This window comes from Salmo salar, chromosome ssa13, assembly GCF_905237065.1.
Source record: "Salmo salar chromosome ssa13, Ssal_v3.1, whole genome shotgun sequence".
NCBI lineage: Eukaryota > Metazoa > Chordata > Actinopteri > Salmoniformes > Salmonidae > Salmo > Salmo salar.
In genome coordinates this window covers 43473207-43488093 of record NC_059454.1, presented here as the reverse complement: position 1 = coordinate 43488093, position 14887 = coordinate 43473207, and the positions used below count along the sequence as shown (strand labels likewise).

Genomic DNA, 14887 nt, shown 5'->3' with positions numbered 1-14887 from the left:
CCCCTACAGTATACCTACCAATCATGGGGTTGTTACAACCTAGCCTACAAATGAACGTTTGTAACGTAGGTCGATAGACAAATTGGAGAAATCAAGGTGACATACAGTGACACAAACAATACCGCCTTGCACACTCTTGCCTGCATCTAGCAGGTGTAATTATTAGTCCAAACAGTTGCAAAACATTACATTATCAACTAGAACAAGAGATTCTATTGGACAAATTCAGGTAGGTGTGTTTAATTAAGAAACTTTTTGCAACAGAATCAGCGGAATGAATACACCCCTGATCACCCGCAAACACAGTTCACTTTCATAGCAGCCACATACAGCATCATCGCTTTGCTCGTTGTATAAGTCATTCTCGCATCTACGCGCTCTCCTTCTCTAACTTTTCCATCAAAAAACCTCTCCGAACCAAACCTTTATACCATAAGGTTACTGCTAGAGCATACATCATTGTCACCATATTAACGTCATAGTCAACAAACTAGAACTAACGCGTTAGTACACCCACAATCCAATCCATGTGTCAAATCACGCAGTACATGTAGCACAAGCAGTTTAGCAGTTAAACCGGCAGGCCCCAGTGGCAATACATTTCTAAAACTGAAAGCTTACCTTAGAAGAGTTGCGGTGTTGGATAGCCTTAGCCAGCTAGCTAACATAAACAGCATTCCTCTTTGTTTGAGTCAGGTTGTTGAGTAGGCTAAATCATCTGCATTAGCTAAACTAAAGGTAAACTAAAAAGGAAAAAAAACATGAAATATAGCTACCTCTCTGTCTCTGCTGCTTCTTATTTTTTGTTAAGCATTGTTATATTGTTGTTAAACTTTTCAAATATTTTCTTTCTCTCTTTTTGAGTCAAGTACTCACCACATTTTATGCACTGCAGTGCTAGCTAGCTGTAGTTGTATGCTTTCAGTACTAGATTTATTCTCTGATCCTTTGATTGGATGGACAAGATGTTAGTTCATACTGCAAGAGATCTTATAGGTTGGAGGACGTCCTCCAGAAGTTGTCATACTTACTGTGTAAGTCTATGGAAGGGGGTGAGAACCATGAGCCTCCTAGATTTTGTATTGAAGTCAATGTACCCAGAGGAGGATGGAAATGAGCTTTTTTTAATGTTTCACTATTTGTATTTTTCTGAAAATGGTCCTCCCCTTCCTCCTCCAAGGAACCTCCACTGATTTGATTGCTTGATTCATTGCTTGATTCATTGATTGATTGTCATCCTGTCTCCCTCCCCCCAGCCAGGAGAGTGTGACCAAGGTGTCTCTAAAGGTCATGACCCCTGTCATCCTGACGGTGTTCGTCCTGGCTCTGTACCTACACGCTCAGCAGGTTGAGTCCACTGCACGCCTCGACTTCCTGTGGAAGCTGCAGGTAGGACCTGGCACCACACACATACACATTTACTAGGGTTGTGAACATTTAGAAACTGGGATCCTTAACGTTAAGTTCCTTTTTTCTTTTTTTCCCCACAAAGGTTTTTTGTGGGGGAAAAAGACAAGAGATACAGATTACCAAGACCTATGCACACCATGGTTCTTTCTGTCTGCCCACTCCTCTCTCCCTCGTGCTGGTAGCATTGCATTAGTGGAAACCAAGACAGTTCTCAGGAATGGCCTGGTTGTTGCATCGTCTGGGGCAATTTTAGCTAACCCTTTCCTAACCTGGCATGTTAATTCTCCTAACCTGCCACGTTAACCTCTCTGGGCTTCGAATTCGAATTCGTCCCACCTACGCAACAGCCAGTTGAATCCCGTGGCGCGATTTTCAAATACCTTAGAAATGCTATTACTTCAATTTCTCAAACATATGACTATTTTACAGCATTTTAAAGACAAGACTCTCGTTAATCTAACCACACTGTCCGATTTCAAAAAGGCTTTACAACGAAAGCAAAACATTAGATTATGTCAGCAGAGTACCCAGCCAGAAATAATAAGACACCCATTTTTCAAGCTAGCATATAATGTCACAAAAACCCAGAAGAGAGCTAAATGCAGCACTAACCTTTGATGATCTTCATCAGATGACACACCTAGGACATTATGTTATACAATACATGCATGTTTTGCTCAATCAAGTTCATATTTATATCAAAAACCAGCTTTTTACATTAGCATGTGACGTTCAGAACTAGCATACCCCCCGCAAACTTCCAGGGAATTTACTAACAATTTCTAAATTACTCACGATAAACGTTCACAAAAAAAAGAACAATTATTTTAAGAATTATAGATACAGAACTCCTTTGTGCAATCGAGGTGTCCGATTTTAAAATAGCTTTTCGGTGAAAGCACATTTTGCAATATTCTCAGTAGATAGCCCAGCCATCACGGCTAGCCATTTAGACACCCACCAAGTTTAGCCCTGACCAAAGTCAGATTTACTATTACAAAAGTTTGATTACCTTTGTTGTCTTCGTCAGAATGCACTCCCAGGACTGCTACTTCAATAACAAATGTTGGTTTGGTCCAAAATAATCCATCGTTATATCCAAATAGCGGCGTTTTGTTCGTGCGTTCCAGACACTATCCCAAATGGTAAATCAGGGTCACGAACATGGCGCAATTCGTGACAAAAAATGTCTAAATATTCCATTACCGTACTTCGAAGCATGTCAACCGCTGTTTAAAATCCATTTTTATGCCATTTTTCTCGTAAAAAAAGCGAAAATATTCCGACCGGGAATCTCCGTATAGGTAAACAGAGGAAAGAAAACAAAGCATTTGGTCGACGCGGGCACGCGCCTGAGTCTCACAGTACTGTAACCAGCCACTACCCAAACGCGCTACTTTTTTTCAGCCAGAGCCTGCAAAGCCACGATTCAGCTTTTTGCCGCCTTCTGAGAGCCCATGTGAGCCGTAGGAAGTGTCACGTAACAGCAGAGATCCTTTGTAATGGATAGAGATAATCAAGAAGGGGAAGAAATTGTCAGACAGGCCACTTCCTGCATGGAATCTTCTCAGGTTTTGGCCTGCCATATGAGTTCTGTTATACTCACAGACACCATTCAAACAGTTTTAGAAACTTTAGGGTGTTTTCTATCCAAAGCCAATAATTATATGCATATTCTAGTTACTGGGCAGGAGTAGTAACCAGATTAAATCGGGTACGTTTTTTATCCAGCCGTGTCAATACTGCCCCCTAGCCCTAACAGGTTAATTTCCCTAACCTGCTTTATAAATTCTCCTAACCTGCTACGAAAAGTCACTTCTGCTAGTCAAAACCGGCAGACCTGCCCTGAGAACAGTCTTGGTTCCCACTAATGCTAATGGTGCGAGTGTGTGTTCAGTCTTCGGTCTGTTGCGTGTAAAATATCCTAACTTATTCATTGATATTAGGCTCTGCTTTACTGAAGTTGCGAGACATTGCAAGCCAAGAAATTGCAAGATACAGCATTCCATTGCGAGACACACCTTTTGATTGCTGATAGATAGGCCTAGTGCACGGTTCTGACTCTGTCTGCCTGGTGGCCGACCTGTCTATACTGTGCCCCTGTGCCCCTCCCCTCTCTCTCCGTCCCTCGCTAGCTTGCTATGAAAGACACGAGTGTTTGTATTCTCTGAAGTACGGCAACTAATCAGTCTCCTCTGTTTAAAAAATACTGAATCTTGACACTCAGAAATGGGGTCTGTGCAAAGAATAAATTATTTTGGAGAGTCGACTCTCCACCATTGCATCATCGTCATTAACAGTTGGATAAACGGCAGCAAAAAATAAATAAATCACATCCCTCACATACACACACACACACACACAACACACACACACACACACACACACACACACACACACACACACACACACACACACACGCCTCGACTTCCTCTGGAAGCTAGGTAGGACCTGGCACCCCCTCACACACACGTCCAGCAGGTAGAGTCCACATGCCTCGGTTGTTGTATCTGGTGACATCACTCAGCAGATCTCAGCCTTTCTCTGTAGATAGTGGTTGCAGCAGAGTGACTTTTAATCTCGACTCTGGTCTACGTTCAGTGGAATACAAAACGCCAATCAGCATTTTCGGTTCCTCTCAATACCTATAGACAGACAGCAATGAGGTTGCCCTATTAGTCATTTAGTCACTTCCTCATCTCTTTTAACAAACCATTTCCCCATTCTCCGGTGTCTGTCCCCTCCAGGCTACAGAGGAGAAAGAGGAGATGGAGGAGCTTCAGGCCTACAACCGCCGCCTCCTCCACAACATCCTGCCTAAAGACGTGGCCGCCCACTTCCTGGCGCGGGAGCGGCGTAACGACGAGCTCTACTACCAGTCCTGTGAGTGTGTGGCCGTCATGTTCGCCTCCATCTCCAACTTCTCTGAGTTCTACGTGGAGCTGGAGGCCAACAACGAGGGAGTGGAGTGTCTCAGGCTGCTCAACGAGATCATCGCCGACTTTGACGAGGTGAGAGAGAATAATCTGTATAAAGGAAGGGAAAGGTCAGGGAGTGAGGAGAGGAGGAATGGGGGAGAGCAGAGAGACAACGAGGGGATGGAGTCTTTGAGATTACCGAACGAGATCGTCGCAGATGAATAGAGTACATGATCGTCGTTCTATGAATAGAGTACATTTTGGGTAGTGTAACTTGCACCTAATTTTGAACATTTTGTCATAAAAAAAAACATATTTACTCATCTCAAGGGGTTAATAATTTAAAAAAAAGACTAGTAAGTGTTGACAGGGTTTACCGTAACAGGGTTGAGGTTTTCATCTTAAATCAGCCATAAATCTCCATCACTGGGGGAATGGAAACTTGCTGTGTGCAACAGGAAGGGGCAACTGTATGCAAGCTTCACAAAAACTGTTAAATACATTTTAAAAATCTAGCCTTATCTAGTTGTCTGTTCTTTCGACCAATCGAAGAAAAAAATGTAACCTGACCCAACTATTCTGCTCCTGCTGGCTTTAGCAGATTCTGCCATCACTCTCCTGAAGTTGCCGGTAATAGTCTACACGAGGAGTCGGCAACCTTTTCTCATGTGAAATTCCAATATGTCTTACCATTTATACCGATCTAAGTGCCAGTTATGGTTTTCATATGCACATTTTCATTTAAACAGTTTAATGAAGTTATGAAAAAATGAATGAGCACAAATTGGCGAGAAAGAGCGCATTCTGGAGAGAGAAGTGCATCTGGGCGCATGGTCAATCCGACGTCTGAATTGGCCATGCAGCATTTACGGTGATACGGCCTCAGCAGAAGTCAGGGCATACATACTTCTTGAGCTTCGTGGAGCAGTGCGGAGCAGTTGTAAAGGAAGTGAGTTTGTGTTTTCTACAGGATGTACCGCCCCCACCTACCGTCAACCAATCATGTCAATGCTGAGTAATACAGAACCCTCGGCATTGTTACAACATTTGGGAGGTGGTACAGAGCTTGATTTGGCCTCTGCATGCCTCTGGAGGCTCCGACCACATTTTCGGATTAAACTAAAATGTGTTTTTAGTCTTGGTCTCTGCAATGGATTAGATCACTGAGATGGGCGCAAATATACATACAGTACCAGTCAAAGTTTGGACACACATACTCAATCCAGGGTTTTTCTTTATTTTTACTATTTTCTACATTGTAGAATAGTAGTGAAGACATCAAAACTATGAAATAACACATATGGTATCATACAGTAACCAAAAAAGTGTATATTTTCTATTTGAGATTCTTCAAAGTAGCCACCCTTTGCCTTGATGACAGCTTGCACACTCTTGGCATTCTCTCAACCAGCTTCATGAGGTAATCACCTGGAATGCATTTCAATTAACAGGTGTTAATGTGTTTGAGCCAATCAGTTGTGCTGTGACAAGGTAGGGGTGGTATACAGAAGATAGCCCTATTTGGTAAAAGATGAGGATTCCATCATTACTTTAAGACATGAAAGTCAGTCAATCCGGAACATTTAACGGAACATCAATCCGGAAATGTTTACGTTTCTTCAAGTACAGTCGCAAAAACCATCAAACACTATGATGAAACTAGCTCTCATGAGGACCGTCACAGGAAAGAAAGACCCAGAGTTACCTCTGCTGCAGAGGATAAGTTCATTAGAGTTAACTGCACCTCAGATTGCAGCCCAAATAAATGCTTCACAGATTTCAAGTAACAGACACATCTCAACATCAACTGTTCAGAGGAGACTGCGTGAATCAGGCCATGGTCGAATTGCTGAAAAAAAACCCCACTACTAAAGGTCACCAATAAGATGAAGAGACTTGCTTGGGCAATGGATATTAGACCGGGGAAAATCTGTCCTGTGGTCTGATGAGTCCAAATTTGAGATTTTTGGTTCCAACCACCGTGTCTTCGTAAGATGCAGAGTAGGTGAACGGATGATCTCCGCATGTGTAGTTCCCACCGTGAAGCATAGAGGAGGAGGTGTGATCGTGTGGGGGTGCTTTGCTGGTGACACTGTGGGTGATTTATTTAGAATTCAAGGCGCACTTAACCAGCATGGCTTCCACAGCATTCTGCAGCGATACGCCATCCCATCTGGTTTGGGCTTAGTGGGACTATCATTTGTTTTTCAACAGGACAATGAGCCAACACACCTTCAGGCTGTGTAAGGGCTATTTGACCAAGAAGGAGAGTGATGGAGTGCTGCATCAGATGACCAGGCCTCCACACTCACCCGACCTCAACCCAATTGAGATGGTTTGGGATGAGTTGGACTGCAGCGTGTAGTAAAAGCAGCCAACAAGTGCTCAGCATATGTGGGAACTCCTTCAAGACTGTTGGAAAAGCATTCCAGGTGAAGCTGGTTGCGAGAATGCCAAGAGTGTGTAAAGCTGTCATCAAGGCAAAGGGTGGCTACTTTGAAGAATCTCAAATATAAAATACTATATGATTTCATGTGTGATTTCATAGTTTTGATGTCTTCACTATTATTCTACAGTGTAAGAAAATAGTAAAAATTAAGAAAAACCCTTGAATGAGTAGGTGTGTCCAAACTTTTGACTGGTACTGTATATATATTTGTTACTGCTAGACTAAAACAATGTTGGTTGACCAACAGCCTAACACGCAGACAATCGACCAGTCAACTAATTGGGGTCAGCCCTAAGGCTATCTATCTATGGTTTGACATGTTATGCCTGACGTGCTCAGTTTTCCACCTCAAAACACCAGAAAATTGCCAACAATAGTAGAACCAGCTCACCTACACTATGATTTGAATATTATATGTTCAATGTTTTAAATTATTTTTTTAAAGGAATAGTTTCAAATTTTAGAGTTAAATCAAATCTTCTTAGAAGTCGGGAAAACATGACGAGGGACAAAATGCCGCTATATTCATATAAAAAATCAAATTTATTGAATGTTTCATGTGGTCTATTTTAAACAGGAATTCATTTAATATTACAGGCTTTTAAAGTTCAATATTGGTGCACAATTTCTACCTAACATATCAAAGGGATGCAAAATGTACTCTATTTGTGGAACGACCCAGCTATTATAGTACGGTTTGTTATTGTGTGCGTTTTGGCACTGCTTGTAACTCTCTCCCTTTCCACCGATGACTCGCTTTTGTCTACCCCCCGACCGCCCAGATCATCAGTGAGGACAACTTCCGTCAACTGGAAAAGATAAAGACCATCGGTAGTACCTACATGGCTGCCTCTGGCCTCAACGACTCTACCTACGACCGTGAGGGACGATCACACATCCTGGCTCTGGCAGACTATGCTATGAGACTCAGGGAACAGATGAAGTACATCAACGAACACTCCTTCAATAACTTCCAGATGAAGATAGGTGAGTCCCTGGACCTATAGTAGAGATCCCCGGTGGGGTGGGATGGTGGTAGTAGTAGTATTAGGAGTAGGACTAGCCATGAGACTCAGGGAACAGATGAAGTACACCTACAAATACTCCTTCAATAACTTCCAGATGAAGATAGATGAGTGGTATTACATGTGTGGCAAAGTGTCCCTTTGAAAAGACAACACACAGAGTAAGAATCAATTCTGGTTAGGGCTGCAGTCGTCTATCATTAGTTGACTATTTGAATCAGATGCGTTGTACTGGAACAAAAGCCGGCACATGTTGCAGCCCTCTAGGACAGAATTTACAGGTTTACTTCTAGATGGGTGAAGTGGTGCAATGCAGGCAGGCAGGTTGACTGTGTCTTGTTTCCTCATGCAGGTCTCAACATGGGTCCGGTGGTGGCAGGGGTGATCGGGGCTAAGAAGCCCCAGTATGACATCTGGGGGAACACTGTCAACGTGGCCAGTCGTATGGACAGCACAGGAGTCCCAGACTGCATACAAGTAGATACACCTACTTTGCCTGATATTAAGAATTATTGTACATATCTTTGGTATGCACTGTATTTTAGACATGAGAGTCATACAATGTTCACCCATTTAAAACTTATTTAAATGCTATATTAATCTGTCAATGTAATTCCTTGGATGATGGTCTCCCTTTTTCTGCTATAACAGCCTCCACTCTTCTGGGAAGGCTTTCCTCTAGATGTTGGAACATGGGGAACCTGCTTCCATTCAGCCACAAGAGCATTAGTGAGGTCGGGGACTGATGTTGGGCGATTAGGCCTGGCTCGCAGTCTGCGTTCCAATTTATCACAATGACGTTCGATGTGGTTGAGGTCAGGGCTCTGTGCAGGCCAATCAAGTTCTTCCACACCGATCTCGACAAACCATTTCTGCTGTATGCTAGAGCGTTAAGATTTCCCTTCACTGGAACTAAGGGGCCTAGCCCAAACCATGAAAAACAGCCCCAGACCGCTATCCACCAAACTTTAGAGTTGGCACTATGCATTCGGTAGGTAGCGTTCTCCTGTCATCCGCCAAACCCAGATTCGTCCATCGGACTGCCAGATGGTAAAGCGTGATTTATCACTCCAGAGAACATGTTTCCACTGTTCCAGAGTCCAATGGCGATTAGCTTTACACCACTCCAGCTGAAGCTTGGCATTGCGCATGGTGATCTTAGGCTTTTGTGCGGCTGCTCAGCCATGGATTCCCATTTCATGAAGCTCCCGACAAACAGTTCTTGTGCTGATGTTGCTTCCAGAGGCAGTTTGGAACTCGGTAGTGAGTGTTGCAACCGAGGACAGGCAAAACATTTTTTACGCGCTTCAGCACTCGGTGGTCCCGTTCTGTGAGCTTGGGGCCTACCACTTCGCGGCTGAGCTGTTGTTGCTGTTGTTGCTAGCATGGCATAGATTGGACGAACTGACTTGTTGGAAAGGTGGCATCCTATGACGGTGCTACGTTGAAAGTCACTGAGATCTTCAGTGAGGCCATTGCACTGCCAATGTTTGTCTATGGAGACTGCATGGCTGTGTGCTCGATTTTATACACCTGTCTGTCAGCAACGGGTGTGGCTGAAATAGCCGAATCCACTAATTTGAATGGGTGTCCACAATATAGATTGTGTCCCCTCCGTCCTCTATGATCAGTGCTGCCACCTGCTGAATATAAAACCCTACTGCAGCGCAGCATTTTGCAACTACGATTTATTACAAGGAACAAGAATTGTAACCAGATACCAAGTTCTCCACTTCAACCTTCGCTACAATTGTCATCATATACTTTTCCTTCCACCGTGTAGCGCCTTGGTCATCCTAGATAGAACAGAAAACTCTAGGATAGCTGCTGTGTAGCTGTGGCTGACATTGTCTGTGGAGACGAGGTGGAGTGTCTCTGTGTCGAATGACACGCGCGCACACACACTTACGTGTCCTTGTGTTGTCTTTTCCCAGGTGACCACAGACCTGTACCATGTCCTGGTAAACAAAGGTTACCAGCTCGACCACAGAGGCCTGGTCAAGGTGAAGGGAAAAGGAGAGATGACCACCTACTTCCTGACCAGCGGTCCCAATGGTACCCAGGGCAGTTAACAGACGGTCACGGGACTACCGCTGGCTGCTAATACATGAAGAGGAGAGAGAGGGAGAGAGAGCGGGAGAGGGGGGAGTGAGTGTGTGATAAAAGAGAGCGAGAGGAGGGAGAGAGATGAGAAAAAAAGAAACAGTTCAAAGCCCTGAAGGAAATGTGTGTGTGTGTGTGTGTGTGTGTGTGTGTGTGTGTGTGCAATCATGTATTCTTATGCACACTACTTTAGGTTTGGGTCTCAAATGGCTTCCTGTATAAGCCCAGGGCCCTGGTTAAAATTAGTGCACTGTATAGGGAATACGGTGCCATATGGGACGCAAACCAGGAATTTTGTTCTCACTTCAAGGCTTTTGACACGAAGCTACTTGAAAGATATAATGAACGAATTATAGTGAAGACCTATTGCCTTAGAAGGAAATTACTGAACAAAAGGCTATATTTGTTTTGTTGTGAGCTACACAGCAAATACTTCACATCCGGCGCTATTATTTATTTTTCACTGAAATGGATGGATTTTTTTGTTGTCATGACGACCTTGTAACAAAAACTACATATGTATTATATGAAATATTCAAGGATAAGAGGATGAGAAGGATGACAATGACCAAAGAACAAATGTTTAATTATGAGGGACTGACGCTACACGCATCAACCAATTTCTGTTTGAAATGACTGCAGAAGGAACAACTGACATGACAGCGGATTGAACAACTGCAAACCTGTTGTTTTTTCAGCTTTTTCTTTCTTGTCACTTTTGACAACAAGGGCCACGGAAAACAACGTCATTGTCTTTGATAGTGGCGAACACATTATTGTTTTTGACTTTGATGTGCTTGCAAATATGAAAAGGAGAGCTGAGAAATCGTGTCTTTGATTGTGCACTGTGAACGAAGAGAGACCACACACACACGCAGAGCAGCCTTGGATTGGATTTCGGTGTTCCTTTCAGGGCCTCTATTGTGTGCAGGCTAATTCTAACCCACATAAGGTTGTGGTTTCATTTTTCTATGTATCATCAATGACATTCCCTCTCTAGATGTATTTTTGGGGTACAAGCCAAAACAGAAACTTTAGTGACGGACAAACAAACAACTGCATTGCTACCACGGTACCGGAATGAGTGTTTTCATTGCTGTGAGATGTTTTATATGAAATAAGTGTGTGCGTGTGAGGCTAAGTGTATGCTGTTCTTTATCTTTAAAGGGGCATAATTTTTCACTGTGAGGTTTTTAAGGATTCTGTATGACAAGTGGGGGTGCGTCCAAAATGACACCCTATTCCCTGTGTAGTGCGCTACATGGGGAATAGGGTGCCATTTTGGACCGCACATGTGCCAAATTGATGCTGCAAGGCTTATGCGTGTCATTTTTATATCTTATGCTTTGGAGTTGTGTGTTCATTCCTGATTGATGTTTGTTGATTTTGTTTATATCACCTTTACTTCATGCCGTTTATTTTGTCTGTGATTATGATCACAATTCCATTCCAACCCTTAATGTCTAAAAGCCCACAAATTGATTTTGGATTGTGTTTAAAGGAGGTGGTTATCTACACACGCTGGGCCTATAGCCTACAGTGCAATGTTACATGTACAGGAGAATACACAAAAGTTACCTGGCATGAACACTAGCTGTTAACTTGAAATAAGAGGTACATATAATGGTAGTATCTGTACTCTATAGTATTTGACACCATCAGATAGTATTGGTATTTAGTACATAGAAGCTCTTTACCCCCCCAAAGGAGTAGTTGAAACTCATCTTATGAATGTACAAAAATATACTGTATGTCTATGGTGAAACTACTACTACTTACTATTTTTGTGGTACAAACATCATCTGGCTTGTATTGAAAGAAATTCCCAGAAAACTAGTTTTAATGGTGCCAATACATGCTCCCAGGGCAGGACAGGGACGTGGAAAGAGCTACTTCTGTATTATGGGAAGTACTATTGCTATTGAATAGAAATGAAGGTTAATTCCCTTGATCCCACTTATCCCGCCAATACTGAGGCTCACTGTACTGTACAAGGGAGTAGGTTACAGTATGTAGGCTCTACCGTGGTGACTTGTGGCCTCTGTCTATCTATCTTCTTCCTCGACCTATGTCATGTTCATTAGGAACGGAAGAAAATAAGTGAAACAGGGAGGTGCTACAGTACCTGAACTTGTCAAATGCGAAATGGCTTGTTTAGGTTTTTCGTGGCAAAACGGATTCCTACTGTGAACACAAGCCTAATGAACACGAGCCTGCTGATCCTGAGCAACCTGTGTGTAGGAAGGAATGGATCTCGGATTGAAGTTGTTTTGTTCCCACTTTTTTCTTTTTTCCCCCCCATCCTTTTCCCATTAGTTTCTTACTGTATTTGAGTTGAAAGGCCAACAAAATACTGTTTGTTTGTTTTTCCATTCCAAAAATAACAATATAGCAGAATTGAAGAAATTAAATGGTTTGATTTCCCCTTAAAACGAAATCAATACATTACTGTTTTGTGTTATTGATGATCATTTATTTATTATTATGTTACTATTCAGTGTCTTCCCCTAATCAATGTGCAATCTAGGCCTGTGTGTTTTTCTGCTGTTTTATTGCAATGCACATTTTATTAAAATAATACGTTGGATAAGTTATTGGTAATGTCATGTTCATAATAATGGGTACCATGCCTTAAATCACCCCTATACCTATGTAACTATACAGTAATAATAACTGCAAGTAACAAGAATATCTATGTATATAGATGGGTTTTAGGATGGAGTTAGCCTCGTTCCACGATCCTGATCCCATGAGCTAACATTCTGTTTCGCTATATGGATTAAATGACAAGTTCCCTTTTTAACATTTTTTTTTTTTTTTACCAAATCTGTGTTTTAGATGTAAATGGTATGTTATAGAAGCATGGGGAAGTCTATCGCTGGTGGGCTAAGTTTCTTAAAACCAAGTGAAAATTGCAAAAAAATAAAGTGTCTGGACACTTCGATGTCATTTATGGCAGCCCCCCGCACCTCTCTGATTCAGAGGGGTTGGGTTAAATGCGGAAGACACATTTCAGTTGAATGCATTCAGTTGCACAACTGACTAGGTATCCCCATTTCCCTTTTCTTTCCCTTTAACATTTCATATACATCCAAAATACAGATTTGGTCAAAAGAAAGTGAACTTGTCCCTTAAGTGAAACTAAACGAGAGCACAGTGGTCAGGATGGTGGATAAGGGCTAGTAGGGTTGGGAGTCAATTCCATTTCAATTCCAGTCAATTCAGGAAGTATACTGAAAATCCAATTCCAATTATCTTCAATGCTTTTCAATGAGGAAAATGTGGAATTATAATTAAGGTTTACTTTCTAAATTCAGTGGAATTTAAATGGAATTGACCCCAACCCTGGAGACTAGATGTGAGTAGGCCTAAAGGCATAGTGTAGACCTAGGTACACTACATGGCCAAAAGTATGTGCTTGTTGGATATCTAATTTCAAAATTATGGGCATTAATATAGAGTTGGTCCCCCTTTGCTGCTATAACAGCCTCCACTCTTCTGGGAAGGCTTTCCACTAGATGTTGGAACGTTCGTAGCGTTAAGATTTCCCTTCCCTGGAACTAAGGGGCCTAACCCGAACTATGAAGACCACCTCAGACCATTATTCCTCCTCCACCAAAATGTACAATTGGCAATATGCATTTGGGCACAAAGCGTTCTCCTGGCATCCGCCAAACCCAGATTAGTCTATCGGACTGCCAGATGGTGAAGCGTGATTCGTCATTCCAGAGAACGCGTTTCCACTGCTCTAGAGTCCAATGGCGGTGAGCTATACACCACTCCAGCCGACGCTTGGCATTGCGCATTGTGATCTTAGGCTTGTGTGCAGCTGCTCGGCCATGGAAACCCATTTCATGAAGCTCCTGACGAACAGTTCTTGTGCTGACGTTGCTTCCAGAGGCAGTTTGGGACTCGGTAGTGAGTGTTGCAACCGAGGACAGACTATTTTTAAACACTTCAGCACTCGGCGGTCCCGTTCTGTGAGCTTGTGTGGTCTATCACTTTGCAGCTGAGCGTTTTTGCTCCTAGACGTTTACATTTCACAATAACAGCACTTACAGTTGTCCGGGGCAGCTCTAGCAGGGCAGAAATTTGACGAACTGACTTGTTGGAAAGGTGGCATCCTATGATGGTGCTGTATGTTGAAAGTCACTGTTTCTACTACTTCAATGAGTTGGTTAACAAACGGAAAGGGTGTATACTACCACCGGGAGTGTGTTTGAATTATTCAGACCCCTTTACTTTTTTCATATTTTGTTACGTTACAGCCTTATTCTAAAAGGGGAAAGAAACCTCCTCAATCTACACACAATACCCCATAATGACAAAGCGAAAACAGGTTTTTAGAAATGTTTGCAAATGTATTAAAAATTACAAAAAACAGATACCTTATTTACGTAAGTATTCAGACCCTTTGCTATGAGACTTGAAATTGAGCTCAGGTTCTTCGTGTTTCCATTGATCATCCTTGAGATATTTCTACTACTTGATTGGAGTCCACCTGTGGTAAATTCAATTGATTGGACATGATTTGGAAAGGCACACACCTGTCTATATAAGGTCCCACAGTTGACAGTGCATGTCAGAACAAAAACCAATCCATGAGGTCGAAGGAATTGTCCGCAGAACTCCGAGACAGTATTGTGTTGAGGCACAGATCTGGGGAAGGGTATCAAAAAATATCTGCAGCATTGAAGGTCCCCAAGAACACAGTGGCCTCCATCATTCTTAAGTGGAAGAAGGTTGGAACCACCAAAACTCTTCCTAGAGCTAGCCACCCGGCCAAACTGAGCGATCGGGGGAGAAGGGCCTTGGTCAGGGAGATGACCAAGAACCCGATAGTCAATCTGACAGAGCTCCAGAGTTCCTCTGTTGAGATGGGACAGCCTTCCAGAAGGACAACCATCTCTGCAGCTCTCCACCAATCAGGCCTCTATGGTAGAGTGGCCAGACGGAAGCCACTCCTCTGTAAAAGGCACGAC

The 14887-nt window shown here is 42.8% G+C and overlaps 1 protein-coding gene across 3 annotated transcripts in view; it reads left to right on the top strand.

The window, feature by feature from the left end:
* Positions 1–12495, top strand: part of LOC106567013 (adenylate cyclase type 6) — an 80785-nt gene extending 68290 nt beyond the window's left edge. For all 3 annotated transcript variants that reach the window (XM_014135781.2, XM_014135780.2, XM_014135782.2), the window contains exons 19-23: positions 1257–1389; positions 4158–4421; positions 7560–7764; positions 8155–8279; positions 9737–12495. In XM_014135781.2, the coding sequence (XP_013991256.2) occupies positions 1257–1389; positions 4158–4421; positions 7560–7764; positions 8155–8279; positions 9737–9874 (865 nt within the window). In that variant the 3' untranslated portion in view covers positions 9875–12495. The remainder of the gene's footprint in view (positions 1–1256; positions 1390–4157; positions 4422–7559; positions 7765–8154; positions 8280–9736) is intronic.
* Positions 12496–14887: the final 2392 nt, after the last annotated feature.